Source organism: Pseudorca crassidens, chromosome 2 (assembly GCF_039906515.1).
Source record: "Pseudorca crassidens isolate mPseCra1 chromosome 2, mPseCra1.hap1, whole genome shotgun sequence".
NCBI classification, from domain to species: Eukaryota; Metazoa; Chordata; class Mammalia; order Artiodactyla; family Delphinidae; genus Pseudorca; species Pseudorca crassidens.
In genome coordinates, this window is record NC_090297.1 from 131,700,410 (window position 1) to 131,718,666 (window position 18,257).

At 39.1% G+C, this 18,257-nt stretch overlaps 1 protein-coding gene across 3 annotated transcripts in view; it reads left to right on the top strand.

Annotated features, from left to right (window-relative positions):
• Positions 1-18,257, top strand: part of PAPPA2 (pappalysin 2) — a 488,087-nt gene that overhangs the window by 380,634 nt on the left and 89,196 nt on the right. For all 3 annotated transcript variants that reach the window (XM_067728728.1, XM_067728730.1, XM_067728729.1), the window contains 2 exons: positions 7,632-7,764; positions 7,966-8,182. In XM_067728728.1, coding sequence (XP_067584829.1) covers positions 7,632-7,764; positions 7,966-8,182 — 350 coding nt within the window. The remainder of the gene's footprint in view (positions 1-7,631; positions 7,765-7,965; positions 8,183-18,257) is intronic.

Sequence of the window (18,257 nt, forward strand, 5' to 3'; positions counted from 1 at the left end):
ATTGTTTGTAGATTTTTTGATGATGGCCATTCTGACTAGTGCAAGGTGATACCTCATTGTAGTTTTGAACTGCATTTCTCTAATGATTAGTGATGTTGAGCGTCCTTTCATGTGTTTGTTGGCAATCTGTATATCTTCTGTGGAGAAATGTCTATTTAGGTCTTCTGCCCATTTCTGGATTGGGTTGTTTGTTTTTTGGATACTGAGCTACATGAGCTGCTTGTATATTTTGGAGATTAATCCTTTGTCAGTTGCTTCGTTTGCAAGTATTTTCTCCCATTCTGAGGTTGTCTTTTCATCTTGTTTATGGTTCCTTTGCTTTGCAAAAGCTTTTAAGTTTCATTAGGTCCCATTTGTTTATTTTTGTTTTTATTTCCATTTCTCTAGGAGGTAGCCAAAAAGGATCTTGCTGTGATTTATGTCATAGTGTGTTCTGCCTATGTATTCCTCTAAGAGTTTTATAGTGTCTGGCCTTACATTTAGGTCTTTAATCCATTTTGAGTTTATTTTTGTGTATGGTTTTAGGGAGTGTTCTAATTTCATTCTTTTACATGTAGCTGTCCAGTTTTCCCAGCACCACTTATTGAAGCGGCTGTCTTTCCTCCATTGTATATTCTTGCCTCCTTTATCAAGATGAGGTGACCATATCTTCTTGGGTTTCTCTGGGATTTCTATTCTGTTCCATTGATCTATATTTCTGTTTTTGTGCCAGTACCATACTGTCTTGATTACTGTAGCTTTGTAGTATAGTCTGAAGTCAGAGCGCCTGATTCCTCCAGCTCTGTTTTTCTTTCTCAAGATTGCTTTGGCTATTCAGGGTCTTTTGTGTTTCCATATAGATTGTGAAATTTTTGTTCTACTTCTGTGAAAAATGCCAGTGGTAGTTTGATAGGGATTGCATTGAATCTGTAGATTGCTTTGGGTAGTATAGTCATTTTCACAATATTGATTCTTCCAATCCAAGAACATGGTATATCTCTCTGTCTGTTTGTATCATCTTTAATTTCTTCCATCAGTATCTTATAGTTTTCTGCATATGGGTCTTTTGTCTCCTTAGTTAAGTTTATTCCTAGGTATTTTATTCTTTTTGTTGCAATAGTAAATGGGAGTGTTTCCTTAATTTCTCTTTCAGATTTTTCATCATTAGTGTATAGGAATACAAGAGATTTCTGTGCATTAATTTTTTATCCTGCTACTTTACCAGATTCATTGATTAGCTCTAGTCGTTTTCTGGTAGCATCTTTAGGATTCTCTATGTAGAGTATCATGTCATGTGCAAACAGTGACAGTTTTACTTCTTCTTTTCCAATTTGGATTCATTTTATTTGTTTTTCTTCTATGATTGCTGTTGCTAAAACTTCCAAAACTATGTTGAATAATAGCGGTGAGACAGGCAACCTTGCCTTGTTCCTGATCTTAGTGGAAATGATTTCAGTTTTTCACCATTGAGAACAATGTTGGCTGTTGGTTTGTCATATATAACCTTTCTTATGTTGAGGTAAGTTCCCTCTATGCCTACTTTCTGGAGGCTTTTTATCATAAATGGGTTTTGAATTTTGTCAAAAGCTTCTTCTGCATCTATTGAGATGATCATATAGTTTTTCTCCTCAATTTGTTAATATGGTTTATCACATTGATTGATTTGCGTATATTGAAGAATCCTTGCATTCCTTGGATAAGCCCCACTTGATCATGGTGTATGATTCTTTTAATGTGCTGTTGGATTCTGTTTGCTAATATTTTGTTGAGGATTTTTGCATCTATGTTAATCAGTAATATTGGCCTGTAGTTTTCTTTTTTTGTGGCATCTTTGGCTTTGGTATCAGGGTGCTGGTGGCCTCGTAGAATGAGTTTGGGAGTGTTCCTTCCTCTTCTATATTTTGAAAGATTTTGAGAAGGATAGGAGTTATCTCTTCTCTAAATGTTTGATAGAATTCATCTGTGAATCCATCTGTTCCTAGGCTTTTGTTTGTTGCAAGATTTTTAATCACAGTTTCAATTTCAGTGCTTGTGATTGGTCTGTCTATATTTTCTTTTTCTTCCTGGTTTAGTCTTGGAAGGTTGTGATTTTCTAAGAATTTTCCCATTTCTTCCAGGTTGCCCATTTTATTGGCATATAATTGCCTGTAGTAATCTCTCATGATCCTTTGTATTTCTGCAGTGTCAGTTGTTATTTCTCCTTTTTCATTCCTAATTCTATTGATTTGAGTCTTCTCTCTTTTTTTCTTGATTAGTCTGGCTAATGGCTTATCAGTTTTGTTTATCTTCTCATAGAAGCAGCTTTTAGTTTTATTGATTTTTTCTATCATTTCTTTTTCATTTATTTCTGATGTGATCTTCATGATTTCTTTCCTTCTGCTAACTTTGGGGTTTGCTTTTCTTTCTCTAATTGCTTTAGGTGTAAGGTTAGGTTGTTTATTGGAGATGTTTCTTGTTTCATCAGGTAAGATTTTATTGCTATAAACTTCCCTCTTAGAACTGCTTTTGCTGCATCCCATAGGTTTTGGATCATCGTGTTTTCATTGTCATTTGTTTCTAGGTATTTTTTGATTTCCTCTTTGATTTCTTCAGTGATCTCTTTCTTATTTAGTAGTGTATTGCTTAGCCTCCATGTGTTTGTATTTTTTTCAGATCTTTTTCCTGTAATTGATATCTAGTCTCATAGCGTTGTGGTCGGAAAAGACACTTGATACGATTTCAATTTTCTTAAATTTATGAAGGCTTGATTTGTGACCCAAGATATGATCTATCCTAGAGAATTTTTCCATGAGAACTTTAAAAAATGTGTATTCTGTTGTTTTTGGCTGGAATGTCCTATAAATATCAATTAAGTCCATCTTGTTTAATGTATCATTTAAAGCTGTGTTTCCTTATTTATTTTCATTTTGGATGATCTGTCCATTGGTGAAAATGGGTTGTTAAAGTCCCCCACTATTATTGTGTTACTGTCTATTTCCCCTTTTCTGGCTGTTAGCATTTGCCTTATGTATTGAGGTGCTCCTATGTTAGGTGCATAAATATTTACAGTTGTTATATCTTCTTCTTGGATTGATTCCTTGATCCTTTTGTAGTGCCTTCTTTGTCTCTTTTAATAGTTTTTTGTTTGTTTGTTTGTTTTGTTTTTGTGGTACGCGGACCTCTCACTGTTGTGGCCTCTCCCATTGCGGAGCACAGGCTCCGGACGCGCAGGCCCAGCGGCCACGGCTCACGGGCCTAGCCGCTCCCCGGCCTGTGGGATCCTCCCAGACCGGGGCACGAACCTACATCCCCTGCATCGGCAGGCAGACTCTCAACCACTGCGCCACCAGGGAAGCCCTCTTGTAATAACTTTTATTTTAAAGTCTATTTTGTCTGATATGAGAATTGCTACTCCAGCTTTCACTTGATTTCCATTTGCATGGAATATCTTTTTCCATGCCCTCACTTTCAGTCTGTTTGTGTCTCTAGGTCTGAAGTGGGTCTCTTGTAGACAGCATTTCTACAGGTCTTTTTTTGCATCCATTCAGCCAGTCCTTTTCTTTTGGTTGTAGCATTTAATCCATTTACATTTACAGCAATTATTGATGTATATCTTCCTATTACCACTTTCTAATTGTTTTGGGTTTGTTTTTGTAGGCCTTTTCCTTCTCTTGTGTTTCCTGCCTAGAGAATTTCCTTTAGCATTTGTTGTAAAGCTGGTTTGGTAGTGCTGAGTTCTCATAGCCTTTGCTTGTCTGTAAGGTTTTTTATTTTTCCTTCGAATCTGAATGAGATCCTTGCTGGGTAGAGTCATCTTGGTTGTAGGTTTTTCCCTTTCACCACTTTAAGTATGTCCTGCCATTCCCTTCTGGCTCGCAGATTTTCTGCTGAGAAATCATCTGTTAACCTTATGGGAATTCCCTTGTATACTATTTCTTGCTTTTCCTTGCTGCTTTTATTATTTTTCCTTTGTATTTATTTTTTGATCGTTTGATTAATATGTGTCTTGGCATGTTTCTCCTTGGATTTATCCTCTATGGGACTCTCTGTGCTTCCTGTTCTTGATTGCCTATTTCCTTTCCCATATTAGGAAAGTTTTCAGCTATAATATCTTCAAATATTTTCTCAGTCCCTTTCTTTTTCTCTTCTTCTTTTGGAACACTGTAATTTGAATGTTGGTGCATTTAATGTTGTCCCAGAGGTCTTTGAGACTGTCCTCAATTCTTTTCATTCTTTTTCCTTTAATCGCTCTGCAGTAGTTATTTCCACTATTTTATCTTCTAGGTCACGTGTCCGTTCTTCTGCCTCAGTTTTTCTGCTATTGATTCCTTCTAGAGAATTTTATATTTCATTTTTTGTGTTGTTTCTCATTGTTTGTTTGCTCTTTAGTTCTTCTAGGTCCTTGTTAAGCATTTCTTGTATTTCCTCCATTCTATTTCCAAGATTTTGGATCAACTTTACTATTATTACTCTGAATTCTTTTTCAGGTAGACAGCCTATTTCCTCTTCATTTGTTTGGTCTGGTGGGTTTTTACCTTGCTCCTTCATTTTCTGTGTATTTCTGTGTCTTCTCATTTTGGTTAACTTACTGCATTTGGGGTCTCCTTTTCGCAGGCTGCAGGTTCGTATTTCCCATTGTTTTTTGTGTTTGCCCCTAAACACAAATCTTTGGGTAAGTTTGGTTCAGTGGGTTATGTAGGCTTCCCGGTGGAGGGGACTGGTGCCTGTTTTCTAGTGGATGAGTCTGGATTTTGTCTTCCTGCGGGCAGGGCCTGGCATGCAGATTCTTAACCACTGCGTCACCTGGGAAGTCCAAGAGCAGCTTTTAAAAATATCTTCTTTGTTCACATAAAGTATACACTTTTAGTTTTCTAATTATACAGCCAATTCTAGAAATTTCTTTGTCTATATATACATAAAAATAGGTTTTTAATAAATGCATATTGAACTGAATTTTTAAAACTCTATTAAAATAGTTATATATACAAAGTATATTTTTCATATATCCCATTTATAAAGTAGAGATACATTCTATACCAAGAGCTTCAAGTATCACCAATTTCTATGGAAGCAGAACCTGGAGTATCAGTTCACATGTACAAGTGCCATTTTAAAAAAACATATATGAAATTTTTTAGCCCATAAATTTCAGAAAAGTGTAATTCTCTATATACCAAAATATATGGTTGTATGTTTAATTTTAAAACTTTCTTCTTTATCGTTGTCTTCCTGAAGTATAAACAGGATAAAAAATAATTCCTTTTTGGAAATAAGAATTACTGAGTCCTTACTAGATGGTAGGCACTCTCCTATGTGCTTTTACGTGATTTCATTTCATCCTCATAGTAGCCGCCTGAGATAGGTAGTATATCTGTTTCTCAGATGTGGAAGAGGCACCCTATGCTCAGAGAGGAGAGATGGATAGTTCAGATCTACCCAGCTAGTAAAGATGGAGTAAACCCAGGGTTCTGCCTGGCCAACACTCCCTCCAGAATGGTGAACTCACTTGATTCCCTTTACCGTGGCTCAGACTTGTCTCTGCTTTTGAGGTTCCAGTAGTTGTGTTAGAGTGTTATACTTCTTTGTGTCTGGTTGCTACTGTGAATCATATCAGGTATTCAGATGAGAATGAAGTTTGGCTACCTCTCTGTGTCACTGTGAGAGAAAATGCCCAAGACTTGGCATCCAGTACCATGATCAAACCCTTGTCTCTCGTTGCTTTGTGTATCCCAACATTTCTCTGCTGATGTCTCACCTGTGGTTTTCCTACTTAAGCCACGGACTGGAAATCCTGGAATAGCTGCTTCCCACAAGTCAAGGCACAGAGACACTGCCACCAAGAGCAGGCTTTAAGGTTCAAAGTGATTTGGGATTCAAAGACCCGTAGAGCAAGGAGATGCAAAACGAGATGGAGGTTTTGGGCATGGGCCCTCAAGATGGAGAAATCATAAGGCCTACAAATTAGCTTCAGGTGGGTGGTGACTATTTTGGGACCCAACAGACAGTGGGAAAACTGAGCTCTCCTGTTGCTCATTGAAGCCATTCCATTCTTCGAGTCTGAGACCTACTGAGGTAAAGCCACCAGGTACTTGTTTGGACTCTGTTTGTTCCTGGCTCAGGAAACAACCCAGAGCTTTCTTCCAGTACTCAGGTCTCTTTTGTGGTGTGTGAAAAGGAAGAGGTTGTGGGAGTTCCCAGGGCACTTTGATGTCATTTGGGGCTGGGGTTGAGGGCTTTGCATTAGGCTCCTGGTTACCTTATGGTGTGTTTCATGTCTAGCCGTCATCCAGCCAGAAACAAAGGACCTCGTATTGCAAGCCATAACCTATGGGTCTGGAAGTTTCTTAAGTTATAAAGAAATATTTATTACTTCAAAGAGGGGAAATGAAAAGGGGGAAAAAAAGACACTGTAAAAAAAGAGTGTGGCTGGTCTTTCCCTCAAAGGAGGAAAGGAAGAAGGGAGAGTTGTGCTACATTGACCACTGAAAATCATAAAATCACCCTAATTGAGCCAGCAGTGCAAATGGACACTCTATAAACACACCACCAAGGCTCAGGAAAAATCAGTCTCCGGACAAGGAAGAATTCTTATTAAAATGGAAAACATGTTTTACTCTCCTGCTCCCCATTTTAAGAAAAGACCTCTGCCATCAGATGGTGTACCCTGCTCTGACACTGAGGACAGTTTTTCTGGAGCATTATCCCCTTCAGAACCTGATGAAAAGCTAGAGAAATACACACAGAAGGTTGTACAGTCCAGCACCAGATTCTAATAATGCAACAACCATCCAACACCAGGGAAGACTGGAGTTAATTCTCAATAGAAATTAAGAGTAATGTTGAGCTATAGGAAATAAAAGTAGAATTACTACATCAAATAATTTCAATATGGAAAATAAGTTCTCCAGGTCATTCCCCAATCTCTGAGGTGTTTTCTTTTATATTAAAGGATTTCCAGGGACAAAACAGCCATAGTTTACTGTGAAAGACTGTTTCTTTGTTAATTAGTCTAGCCATCTAGGTATATTTCTTATAGATAACTGAATTTTCATTGTTGGCTTATTCTTCAGCCATGGATAGGGTATATGGGCTTGAGGCACCAAAAGAATAAGAATAAACAGTTTGGCAGCTTCTAATCTCAGAAGCAACCGAATCTTCAATAGCTTCTCTCCCATGGCATAGTTCAAAAGCTAAGTGAGAGGTTCTGATAAAAACTTTAGGGGAGAGATAAGGAGATAGGGAAGGATAATTAGCTATGCCAGTTCAGAACAAAGTGTTAGCAAGGTGATGCTCTTGTCCACGTCTCTCACTTTGGAGATAGGGAGGTATTGTCTACCTATGCTGTAGTTTACTGTCTCCAGAGATGGTCTATTTGAGTGATCTTTTTGAGAAATTTAAAGAAAGATTCAAGTGACAAGCAATTGGTTGACATAAAAAGTCTCATAAAAAGATAGGCAGCTCAGTAGCTGAAAGTTATCTTCTTTCCAGCTAATTTTGACTTTTGATGTGACTGTGGCTATCTTTCTGTGCCTACTCCATGTTTTTTCCCATTGTAAAGGAGAAGGGAGCTCTTTATGAATGGTGAGCTATTTGAGAAGTATAAAAATAGTTTGACACGTGCCTTGATAGCCCACTGGAAATAATGGCTCGTACATGTATGTGCTTATGCCTAGGTTTGTTTCAATAGACCAGGAGTGGCCACAGCAATTTTCATTTTCTTGACATCTGATGGCCTGGTGCCTGGGGAACAGCGGCCAACAGTGACCCTTTACCTGACCGATATCAGTGGAAACAACCACTCTCTTGGTGAGTCTGACAGTTATCCCTTTAGGACCACTAGAGGACAATCCATTAGACCCAGGAATCAGCTTGATGTCTGTCTCTGATATTGTTTGAGACCTTGCTTACATCATACAGCTATTGAGAAGACAAAATGAATACTAGATATGGAAACTTGGTACTACATGAAAGACTTAAAATATTATTCATCTCCTTGTTTCTCTTCAGGAAGCTATGAACTGTCATGCCAGCATAACCCACTGGTTATCAATGTAACCCATCACTCGAATGTCCTCTTCCACCATACCACCTCAGTGCTGCTGAATTTCTCATCCCCACTGGTGGGCATCTCAGCAGTGGCTCTAAGGACATCCTCCATCATAAGTCCTTCAGCTTCCAACAACTGCATCCCAGAGCACGAGGGGCAAAATCATCAGGGACAGAGGTACAAAGTCCCCTTTCTTCCTTTTTTTCTTTCTTTTTGTTGTGATGTGTTGCTATCATTTTCATACATACTATTGTATATATAGTGGGTGCTTGTCCACTAACTAAAAATGGGTCTAAGAACTTCTAAAAAGACTTAAGAAGCAAGCAAAGAACAATTCATAGAAGGCACACTTGCGTTTTATATTTTGCTCTTCTTTCCTTAGCTGAGAATAATGTTTATGTAAATATTTATCATCTTTAAGGTCGTAAAATCTTTTTTACATATAAAACCACTGCCTTCACATCAACATTGTTATGTAAACTGCCAAAAATTCTCTGCCAAAAACTCAATGTTCCTTAAGTGATGTATATTTTTTCACTTGTTCCCACCTGGACAGTGTATATAGCAAGTTTAACAATTAGTTTCTAAGGCATGTCATATAATCAATTAGATTTACATATGGAAATCAGGACTACATTAGCTATATGTGCCCTTCTGTGGACATCTGTAATTGTCATCTAGATAGCATTTCCTGGACTCTCAGCTCCTGCTAGTAAGGAACTGTTCTTCATAGCATTGGTATGCCCAAGGTTGGCCCTGATGGGGCAAGGAGCAAGCCAAACACAGTAATCTGTGCTGCACTTGGGCTGGACTCATTCTATGAATGGTCTAATCAGTTGAGTGGCACTGTAGGTAACAGGGTTTGTTCCCTCAAGGAGTGAAGTGTCAGGCAATTGGGATCCTGGTCACAAAAGCTGGAGTTGCAGGCAGCACTCCATCACCAAGGAGGAACTCTGATACCACCTTGCCCAACCTAGGTATCCCAGAAACCCAACCTTGATTAGGGAATAAGTGTAGACAGTACTAATATAGTATATTAGTTATCTTTTGCTGTGCAGCAAATTATAGCAAAATTTAGTGGCTTATCACGGTTTCTGTCAGAGAGGAATCTGGGTGCAACTCAGCTAGGTGCCTCTGGCTTAGAGTCTCTTAAGAGGTTGCCATCAGCTGTGGGCTAAGCGTGCAGTAACCTCAAGGCTCGAGTGGAGCTGGAGAATTCACTTCCAAGTTCACTCATGTGGCTGTGGCAAGCCTCAGGAGATCTGCATCCAAACTCACTCACACAGGTGCTGGCAGTGGGCACACTCACATAGGCATGGCTCAGTTCCTTGCCATGTGGGCGTTTCCATAAAGTGCCTGAGTGTCCTTATGACATGGCGGCTAATAATCCAAAAAATAAAGAGAACCAGAGAGAGTGAGTACACGAGAGTCTGCCCAGAAAGGAAGTCAGTCTTTTTATAACATAATGTTGGAATTGACAACCCATTACTTCTGGTATATTCTATTGATTAGAAATGAGTCAGTCCAGCCCATACTCAAGAGGAAGGATGTGCATCAAGGCACGAGTCATTAGGTGCCATTTATCGCATGCAGTAATAGTAGTTTATATTAATCAAGCACTAACTGTGTGTCAGACATTGTTGTAAGTGCTAGGAAGGGATAGGGTCTAGGTAATGGACATTGCAACACTAGCCAGTTCATCTGCAACTTTTAAGTCTCCTTAGTGAGCAAAAGTCTTCAAATATTAATGTAAGAATGTAGACTATTAAAATAGCATTTTTTTACTAGAATTATTGCCTCTGTCTCATGTGTTTTCCAATTATTTTCTCTATTGGTTCTACCTCTGGCCTCAAGCCATACAGAATTTCTTTCAGGTCCCTGAAACATGTGTTCTTGTTGAGCTCCATGTCTTTGCACACAATGTTCCTACTTTCTTGAATGCTGTCCAGTACTTCTTCACTTCAACTCACACTTGACCATCATGATTCACCTTTGTCAATGAATTTTTGGCAAACTCCCTCCCTGTTTCCATAGGACATTGTACACAACCCATGCTTTACGAAGGCAGCTATCACATAAATATACCTATTTATTTATTTGTTATTCTTTCCCACTCTGAGCTCCCTGCAGTAGGAATTCTGCTCAGTATCTCTCAGTACCTACTAAAGGCCCTGGCGCATAAGAGGTGTCAGAAACTGTGCACTGAATGACAGTTACGGATTTTATCTCTAAATCTTCCACGGGACAGAACTGAACAAGCAAAGCAAAAAGGAAGTCACAACCTCTGTAGACCCCAAGGGACAAGAATTCCCCTCACAACAACAGCTGTGAAGTTTTGACAAAGAAGTTGATTAATTATGATCACTGCTGCTAGTTCTTCACTTATTTTCATTTGGCACTGTGGGAAAAACAAGTTTTATACGCATGCATGCAAACGAGTAGAAATAAGATATGATTCTCCAGTTTACACAGAGTGTATCTGGAATGCACGAGAATTTCCAAACCACATGTGACTGACAGGAGCCATGCAAATTGGCTTTTCCTTTTCGGCCAGAAAATCAGTGCAATATAGTAAATTTTGATACACAGGGAACCTAATAGATCCCGCATATTTTCTTTGTGGACAGATTTAAAATCTAAATCTCTATGTATTCTCAAAGAGTAGAAGTCTTTTAGCATCTTTTTATCAATCACAGTTGTAAATGTAGATAGACCATAATATGAAACCCTCAAATTCTGGGCATAGTGAGAGGGATTCCTGGCTGCCTCCTTCTTACCCCTTATGACCTGAATTACATTAATACTAAAATGGGCACGGGAGAGCTGACATGCCTGGCAGTAGAAGATGTTTTATCCACTTTGTATTTAACCATTAATGACCAATGGTCTGTCCTCCTACAACACTTTATCCTTAAACCAGCCTGACTGACCCACAGAATCTCAGCTGAAGGCCAGTAAACCTAAGTCTGGCTCTCCAGTGACATTCATGATCCTTACCTTGGACCATTTGACTTTGATCTTTCTCTTCATCTTGTTTCCCATTCTGCTATGATGGCTACCCAGCTTATGACCCTTTGGGCTTAGTCTACTGATAATGAACGCCTTAGTCCTGAAAACCGACTTTAGTGTTCTTGGTTTTGGTCACCAGTGCCCAGTAAGAGCTGAATTCATTCTTACTCTCTGGCTATTTCCTGCCCTAGCCACCTTGGGGAAAGGTCCTGCATAACCTTCCACAGTATCCCATGAGTTGGAGTGTCAGGCAGATCCCCAACCATTCCAGGATTGTGTTGATGGCTTGGGGAAGTGGGAACCATCTTTTTGATTAATACAGTGGGATTTTGAATGTGTCCAAGATACAATCCTGGCACTAATAGGTTAATTTTCCTAAATGAGTGGATTAGCTTGCAGATAATCAGGGCTCATGTTATCTACTTTGGAAATTCACAAGGTCAGGTCTAGAAGAATTTACTAACAGGCAAGAATTGCTGATGGGCATGTGTTTCTCCTACAACAGGATTCTGTTTTTTCAGTCACATGAATACAATGAAAACATTAGTTGCAACTTCTCTGACCCTACCTGATGGTATATCCATCAGATACCCCAGTGTTGAATCTTCTGAAGATGAAGGATATTATCGCCTTTTTCAGGACATAGGCTGATAGCAGTGGTTGAAACTTCTGATCACTCATTTCTTTTCAGCATTTGTACTTTCCTTTTATTGATTTTTCTATCTACCTGCTCTATAAAAGTTTGAGAATACAGTATAACCTTCCAGACAGTTGTACTTCTTTCCATTCTTCCTTGTATTTCAAATAGTTCTGGCTTTTTGTAATTTCATATAACATAATTAGGTGTATAAATGCTTGTGACTGTTTTATTTTTATTAGGATCAAAGCTCTTGCCAACCCTTTTGCCCCTTTCAAAGGTTAAGCCTTTGTATTATGCTTTGTCTGGAATGAAAATTTCCATCCCTGCTTTCCTTTTGTTTGTATTTGTTTGATAAATGTTTGCCTCTGTTTTATTTTTAACCTTTCTCTATCTTCACTGCCAGTGAGGCCAGGGCACATTGCTTTACTGCACTCTTTACAAAGACAGTAGGATTTCACTGTGTAAAACTACTCCAAGCTTTTATTCTGAAATTTTATCTCATGGTCCTCAAGCCTGTAGTATTCTTTAGGACTCTGTAGCATTCTTACCTTTGGGACAGTTATCTCCCAGGATTCAACGGCCTTTGCCAATGGTTCTCCCTTCTCCCCACTTGCTTCTACCTCACCCCACCAAGACCCTTATACTTCCTGACCGGAAATCTTGAAATGAGTAAAGAAAGGGTACTGATGAGGACTGATGGATAGAGAACAGAACTGTGACCCCTGAAAAGTAGTGCCCAGATCTCTGGTCTTTACAGGGGCCAGGGAATGAAGAAAGAGTGACCTGTTTGCCTCTTTTCTTTTAGTATGGCTCTATTCTTTCTCTGCTTTGCTTTTTTCAGAAAACAAAACAAGAAATGCATGTTTTGGCTTCCAGTGATATTTCTCAATTCAACTCCAATACATTTTGAAATCAGGAGAAAAATCCTCAGAGTCCAGCTATCCACCTTGGTTTTTGGTATTGATAAGAGTTTTCATATTTTTCTGTACTGTTGGTATTTAAGTGGGAAACAGGGAGAAATTACCTCAGAGTATTCTTGTGAGATTACCTGAGAATGATCCATTTGGAGTTTGTAGCACATTCAAACACCAGGTGGGAGGACAGCCCAGGCAGTTTCCACACCATTTCCCATCTTTATCATTTTTACCATCCTCCTTTTACAAGTTATTGCTTCTCACCTCTAAATCCACCCTTATCACCCTAACTCGTAGTACTAGAGCAGGATTTTATTGATATTTATCCTTTGCTGACTGGCACAGTGTTAACTTTTGTCAACAGAGGGTTCTGGAAACACACTGTAGGAGAAAGGGTCTTCTCTTCCTGGTTTTGATGTACTTTCTTCTCTCTGGCTGCTGTGATGGGCTCAGCAGTGGTGTGCAGGACACCTGTGGTCAAGTACAGCAGGAGTTTGGGTTACCAGTTGGCTGTTCACAGCAATAGCCAAAGATGATAGCTTGGTAATTGGTAATTGTGGTCCCACTGCGTGTCATTGATTATTAGCATCCCATTTCCCATTGACAAGTAGCTCAGCATTGTACTCAAGCCCAAAGGCACAAGCAAACAGATTCCCAAATTCTATCTTTGTGACTCTATCTCCTACTACCATTTCCAGTTCCATTGTTTCAGTCAGTCAGTCAGGACACGGTAATTAGAATAGAGGAAGATTAATATAAATAACTATTGACTAGTAACAGAGGATTAACTACTAAATGGTAAAGAGAACCCTAACATAGAAGAATGGTAGATAAAGGGAGCGATCATTACTTTTAGGGATGAGGGAAGAGTATCCAAGGAAGAGTACCTGACCCCCTCCAAGGCTGTGATTTTGATCTCATTGGAGAGGGTGGAGCAGTGGCACACTGGGCGACAGAGAAGTTTGCTGAGGTTTCATAGGCTGAGACTGGCAATCAAGAAACCACCCACTGGGGTGCTGATCGAAGCTCATAAAGAAGCTGTCTGTTGAGGTGCTCTTGGGACTTTATGGAAAGCTGTCATTGGGGCGCTGCTAAAACTTTCTGGGAGGTCACCTGCTGGGCACTGATGAAACTTGATGGGAAGCCACCCATTGGGGTGCTGCTGAAACTTTGTGGGAAGTCATTCACTGGGGTACCTTTGCTGGGAAGCCAGCTGCAGTGCTGGTAGAACTGCTGGGACATGCAGGGTGTCACTGAAACTCATTAGGGGGTGAGCACCACTAGACCGAGGCTGTGTTGGACATCAAAGAGCTGCAGAATCAAGAAGAAAAAGCACGTAGGAATCAAGAAGAAACACCCCTTCCTCCTGCAGTGTCTCTCCAGTTATGTCTACTGGGAAAACGTGACATCGTGCTAAATGGCAAAAGAGCAATATTTGCATGGTCCATCTCTAGTATCGCAAAGCAGGGCAATGAAGGTGGAGATTTGGAACTGAGAGGGAATAAGCTGATAACTGGCAGAAAATATCTTGTCAAGTAACCATGAAGAAACCCCTTCTCTCTGCCTTGTATGTTCCAGATTAAGATTTTCTTTAAGTTCCTGGCTTTAATACTGAAACCAATTTTCAATATAACTTTTAAGTAGACTGACCTAACTGGAAATGCGTATTTTCTTTTTTTAATGCTTTGAACTTATTTTAAGTCAAGGCAAACATAAAGTATAAATATCTCTAGCTTATTCAGTATAAATACACGTTCTGATTGAGAGGGAAAACAAGTAATAGATACTCATAAATATAAAACTATAGTGGGTTCTGAGGTTTACCTTAAACTATAGGTTATCAAAGCCAAGTATTCTAATATAAAATTGAATAGGACATTAATCTTTTTAAATGAACATCCATGTGGAAACCTGAGTTATTTCTTCTCTCTCTCTCTCTTGTTCTCACATTCTTTCTCACTCACTGTGCATAGTCATGTTTGATCCTTCTTATCTTTGTGGATAATTGAGAGTTGAGTTGTGTACAAATTTATGTCTAAAACAGTGAATATGTGTGTGTGTATACACATTGTATATACATTGCCATATTTTATTTCACATAGTAGAAAGGCTTCTGAAAAATTTAATGTAGACTGATTTGTAAAACTATTCTATATGGGGTGTGTGTGTGTGTGTGTGTGTGTGTGTGTGTGTATGTGTGTGTAGAAAGAGGCAGACTATTCATCATTCAAAAAATATTTATTAAGTGCCTACAATATGCCAGGAATCATTTTTCAGTTGAGGAAACTGAGACTCAGTGTGTACAAATTCACCTTATTTAAAACTAGCAAAACTAAGAGTAGTATCAAAGTAATTTGTTTTTAGTAAAGAAAGTTTTCATTATAGGAACGAAAAGCTGTTTTAGAAACATACTCATGTGACACAGAGGTAGAGAACAAACGTGTGGACACCAAGGAGGGAAAGAGGGTGGTGGTGGTGGGGTGAATTGGGAGATTGAGATTGACATATATACGCTAATATGTGTAAAATAGATAACTAATAAGAACCTGCTGTATAGCACAGGGAACTCCACTTCGCTGTACAGTAGAAACTAACACAACATTGTAAAACAACTATACCTCAACAACAACAACAAAATTAATTAATTAATTATTTTTAAAAAGAAATATACTCATGTCTATTACTCTCCAAGAAATCCTTCCACCCTCCCACAAACTCTTATTTGGACTGCAGTAAGAAGATTTTAACTGGCCCTGGAATAATTAAAGAGCACCCGTATTTTAGATATGTCTATGCAAATGGCATATTTATTTTGAGGAATCCATGAAACCAAGAAATGTAGATGTGGGCTCCAAGTAATGCAGGTGATCTGGTGATATTTGATGGAGTAGGTAATAAATGGTGGAATTGTAAGGATATTTTGGACTTTTGGAAAGGTTCAGGAAATGAATTATCTAGTGGGGCAATTTTATGGGCAGAATCCAGGGGATTTGGGGTCATTAGAAAAAGAGAAAATTTGTCCCAGCTCCTATGCGGTCCTAGCCCAGACAAAAAGAATCTTATTCCTCGAGGAGAGAAAATCAGAAAAGAAATATTCCGTTCTCTTGGAGATTAGAAGTACAGGTAAGCCAGAAGGAAGACTACAATTTAAAGCCTGGTTTGTGTATGTATTAGTTTTCTGCAGCTTAAACCAATACACATTTATACTCTCACAGTTTCTGAAATTCAAGATTTTAGGCCAGGCTTAACTGGGTCCTCTGTAGGCATTTGGTCCCCAAATGCTGCCAGACTGAGGGCCTGTTTCCTGCTGGATGTTGCACAGATGCTGTCCTCAGTTCCTTACCCCATAGCCATCTCCATGGGGCAGCTCACACTTGGCAATTTGTTTCTTCAAAGCCATAAAGAGAGAGTCTCTCAGCAAGAGTACCTTTCAATCTTAGGTTGTGTACTCAGAAGTGACATTGTCACCTTTGCCATATTCATTTGGTTAGAAGTAAGTCACTGGTCCCACCCGCACTCAAGCTGAGAGAATTACACAAGGTTGTGGATTCTAAGAGGCTGGAATAATGTCCACCAAAATACGTTAGGCTGGACTAGTGTGCCTAGACCTTGGAGTTACAAGGATCTCACTGCATGTGTCTCATGGCCTGATAGAGCCACACACTCTACTGATGTAGTTTCAACTTACTAGGCAGCTTGGGTCACAAGGGACATGTGAGGAATTTGCATGCAGGAAAAAAGCATGAGGGAAGAACAATGATTCCCAGAGTAAGGTCTTTCTTATAGGGATTCCCCAGTTCTTGGTAGGTGGATTATCTAAACAGCCTTTTACCAGAGAATGTCCTCCCAATACTTCATTATCTAGGTCCACCACATCCATTTTATGACTGATCCATTTCCACATTTTATTCCCAAGTTCATTTTCCCTTTTTCCTAAGCCACCTTCTCAATAGCTCATCCAGAATTGTTACAGTGTTCATTAAAGTGAAAAACAATCAGTAATATCAATTGGGTTTCCTAGAAAATCATAAAATTATTTTAAAAATCTAAAAATAAAAAAGTGGTTATTATTTAAATGATCTGCATTCTGACTCTTTTCATAATGTAGGACAATTGAGGGTTAATTTATTTAGCAATTTGGGTGTAGTGAAATGTGGTTATATATGTGTAAGTGTGTGTGTGTATGTATTTTATTTTACACAAGGCAATCTTTTGGAGAAGATTAATATGCATTGAATTATATAACTAAATTTTTAAATGATTTAACTTTTTGAATGATTGTGCCATTCAGAAAGGCATTATTTTTTAAGTAAAATATAAATATTTTTGTAAACAGCAGTGTCATCCCCAGATTTTCTCTTCTCTTTCTTTGCTTTTATCTTTTCTGCATAAATCTGGATTTTCCTCTTTAGTTAAAGCAAACTGAGCATGAGCACATAAAGTCTGAGTCAAGAGGAAATAATGAACACACACATTGTGTGTGTATGATTGTATATTCAAGGCAACAGCTCTTAAGCAGAATTTATCTTTTGCATTAAAAACATTTACTATTTGGCTGTTACTGTGGACATCAGTGAGAGTTCAGCCTCCAACTCTTTTATACTTGACGTAATGCCTGACATAAGTAACATACCTGCCATGTTTTGTTAATCATGCTTGTGTAAAGAAAAGAATCAGGTAATTAAAAATGAGTAGGGACTTCCCTGGTGGCACAGTGGTTAAGAATCTGCCTGCCAACGAAGAGGACATGGATTCGATCCCTGGTCAGGGAAGATCCCCTATGCCTCGGAGCAACTAAGCCCGTGCGCCACAACTACCGAGCCTGTGCTCCACAACTACTGAAGCCCGAGCGCCTAGAGCCCATGCTCCACAACAAGAGAAGCCACCACAATGAGAAGCCCACGCACCACAACAAAGAGTAGCCCCCGCTCGCCACAACTAGAGAAAGCGCACGCACAGCAACGAAGACCCAACACAGCCAAAAATAAATAAATAAATGAATTTATTTTTAGAAATGAGTAATCAAAGAATAGTGTATAGCTGATTTGGTTTGAAGTGCCTCAGGATGCACAGAGACCTACAAATTTATGTACATGTATATTAGTTTAGTCACTGTTGTTTTCTCTGTGGAGCCTCTGTTCTTCAGATTCTGTTTCCTGAAGCAGGGACTGTAAAAAATAAATAATTCAGGGAGAAAAGCCAACAGTCAGCCACCACCAAATAACTCATATCTTTCCATTTGCGATTCACACTCAAACTTCGGTAACACGCAGGGTTAATGCTATCTCAGGCTGGCTCCCCTCAGCTGCCTTACCTCTTCAGATCCCCCCTTTGAATGACGTTGCTGTGCTGTGACACAAAAGATATCTTTAGCCTTAGAAAGCTAATCTTGAAAAGGTGGATCTGCTGACCAAGAAGATAGCACCTTCATCAGTAAGTCAAGTATAGAGGATTTCTGGGTCACCCTCCATTGTCCGTGGAGACTTCTTGGCAGACGTGGGATTTTGGTTGGGGAGTGGAGGGATGTGGTAGAAAGGAAAGCACCTTTTCCATAGAATTCACTTCTATGACTTTTATAACCCCCAGAGAATTTCTGGGAGCAAGTGGCTGTGTTTTCCATTCGGAAGGTGTTGGGACTTCTCAGGTGTAAAAATGTTTCTTCTTGGTTGCCCCATAGATTACTGGTAGA